The sequence below is a fragment of the Danio rerio genome, chromosome 15, assembly GCF_049306965.1.
Source record: "Danio rerio strain Tuebingen ecotype United States chromosome 15, GRCz12tu, whole genome shotgun sequence".
NCBI lineage: Eukaryota > Metazoa > Chordata > Actinopteri > Cypriniformes > Danionidae > Danio > Danio rerio.
The window spans coordinates 1,057,501-1,060,000 of record NC_133190.1 but is presented as its reverse complement, the minus strand read 5'-3'; the positions used below and the strand labels follow the sequence as shown (position 1 = coordinate 1,060,000).

General features: G+C 37.9%; 1 protein-coding gene across 2 annotated transcripts in view; it reads left to right on the top strand.

Moving 5' to 3' along the window:
- Positions 1-2,500, top strand: part of si:dkey-77f5.3 — a 4,611-nt gene that overhangs the window by 1,276 nt on the left and 835 nt on the right. The window contains 2 exon segments of one of the 2 annotated variants that reach the window (NM_001328200.1): positions 230-488; positions 2,460-2,500. The exon segment at positions 2,460-2,500 is cut by the window's right edge and continues 835 nt beyond it. In NM_001328200.1, coding sequence (NP_001315129.1) covers positions 310-488; positions 2,460-2,500 — 220 coding nt within the window. In that variant the 5' untranslated portion in view covers positions 230-309. 2 annotated transcript variants of the gene reach the window in all.

Sequence of the window (2,500 nt, the reverse complement as noted above, 5' to 3'; positions counted from 1 at the left end):
ATAAACATTAACTAATCAACCTTATTGTAAAGTGTGACCCATTTTATTAGTGTAACTCCGTTTAATGAAATGATTATGAACTGTAATTACTATACGACATGGATTTTAAGAAATTAACATCACAAATGGTTGATGACAACACGGTGAGATCTACTAAACTTTAGTTAAATGAAGGTCTGACATTTCCGTTGGCGTTTTTTTAATATTCAAATCTGAAAATTCATCACAGAATCGGATTTCCCCAGTGGCATCATGACCTCTGTGTAGATAAATAGCATCCATCCGCACGGACGGCCAAGACATTTCAAGATGACCAAAGTCACCAAGCTTCATTCCGAAGACATCAGGGCCATGAGGTCTGCGGGGAAGTCCACTCAGGAAATAAATCGCTATCTGAAGTCTGTCGGCGTAAACACCACGCTCAGCACCATCAGAAGACATTACAGAGAACGCATCATTCACAAACGCAACCCTCGCAAAATGAAGCAGTAGGTTCCTTCACTCTTACTTTTACATTCATGCGGTGATGTGGGGTTTTGTTTGCAAGTCAGTCGGTCAAGTTTACATTATGTTGAAAATTGAATTCCACTTATGCATGTAACCATTTTGAGGAATAGGGCATGTTTTACTATCGCTTTTAGACCAAGGGAGCCACCATCTTGAAATATGTCTGTGACAAATAAAGATAAAGTAGAAATACTGGACTGATCATGGCGACTGGAAAGCCTATTTTAACCCAATGTGTTAGCTCTTCACTTCCACATTAAGGAGCTGTTGACACCAGGGGTCCGTTCTTCGTGTGTGGATTACTCACTTAGCTGGATTTGGTTATTGACGATTTGACACGATCCAGGATCGTTTCGTTCTTCAAAACTGATCTGAGAGTTGTTGTCATAGCAACAGTTCTGCTAGCTTAAACCTGGTCGGAAGCAGGTTTAATTCATATAAACAGGATTAGATTGGCTCAGTTCAAGCAAAGATAATACTGAAAGTATACCGAATTCTGATATTTTCTTACAGTAGTATTTACATAAGCTGCATCCCACATCGAATACTTATGCACTATTCTACGCCATTTTGTAGTATAAATAGTGTTAATAGTGCGTTCACACTGAAAACTCTCAAAATAATAAGAGCACTTTAATTACCCGAATGATGCACTCATTCAGCCGGTAACATGAAGTGTGGAATGATGGACACTTCACGCACTCAACGACCGCAGGTTTTCTCTTGTAGCGGAAGGGGCGGAGCTATCGGGCGCACATGTTGAATAACTTTATTTATTTTGGATGGTGAAAGCAGTATTCTCCTACGAGAGTGATTATAGCGCCTCCCGATGGTGAATGCGGTTATACTCACGGCAGGTATTATTTGATAATTTTTATCAGTTTATTTCACTGATTTTGCGACCGTCTTTAGGGACACAGTTTGAATTTCCGCTTAGTAAAAAAACATTAGTGTGCCATTTGGGACTACACTACATACATATACTATACTGTTGAGTGTGTAAGTGCATAAGTACATAGTGCATGAGTGCATAGTGTATAGTGTGCATTTGGGACGCAGCTATACACTTGGGAAAATACAATTTTTTTTAAACCTATATAAAGTTATAGTTATTAATAAAATAAATACAGTTATATATTAATAAAACTTATGCAATCTGTACCCCCGAAATGAAAGTACAAAGACTGCCACCTGGCGGTGCAAAAAGGAAAACTTATTAATATGAACTTTTTAGATCGCTTAGTACAATTTGTATATAACAGAAATGCACAATATGACTTTTTAAAAGCAATAATACATTAATGCAGTCATAAACATGTTTTGACAGTTAATATGCCGGTGATTTGATGCTTAACAAATTGCAGACGCCTTTACCAACATGACAATGCTTTTGTAAACATCCAGTTATTCTTTACACCGATTAAAAAAGGCTACTATGATAAAGAAAATCTTTTCTAAATGTAGAACTAAATACACTGATATGCACTGAAGTACATGATGAATACTCTCGACACATGACAGTGTAAAGCCTGCAGCTCACAACACATGTGGAAAGTTATTGTTTATTATATTTAACAAACCGTTTACTGCTAATTTGATGTAATTTTGCTCACATGGATGATTGAATATTAAGCAGATGATGTCATTACGCTGCTGTGCCGTCAGCCAATCGCTGCATGATTTTGAGGATGGATAGATCTGTCCTTCACAACACACGCAGCGATCTCAGATCAGTTCATCCAGACATTCGAATCTAATTCACGAACTTGTTTGAAGAACCGAATTAGCCAGAGATCAGTTATCAAGATTAACAGATCCAGGATTCAGGATCTTAGATCATTTAAGCAAGGTACGAAGAGCAGACCCCTGATACAAGTCCGATCAGACAAAGCACATGACCAATTGTAAACAGGCTGTGAGTGTCAAATATTTAACGTAGGTTTGTTTTACAGGGACATTGTCGCAGCCATAGACCAAATGATGAGCCAAAACC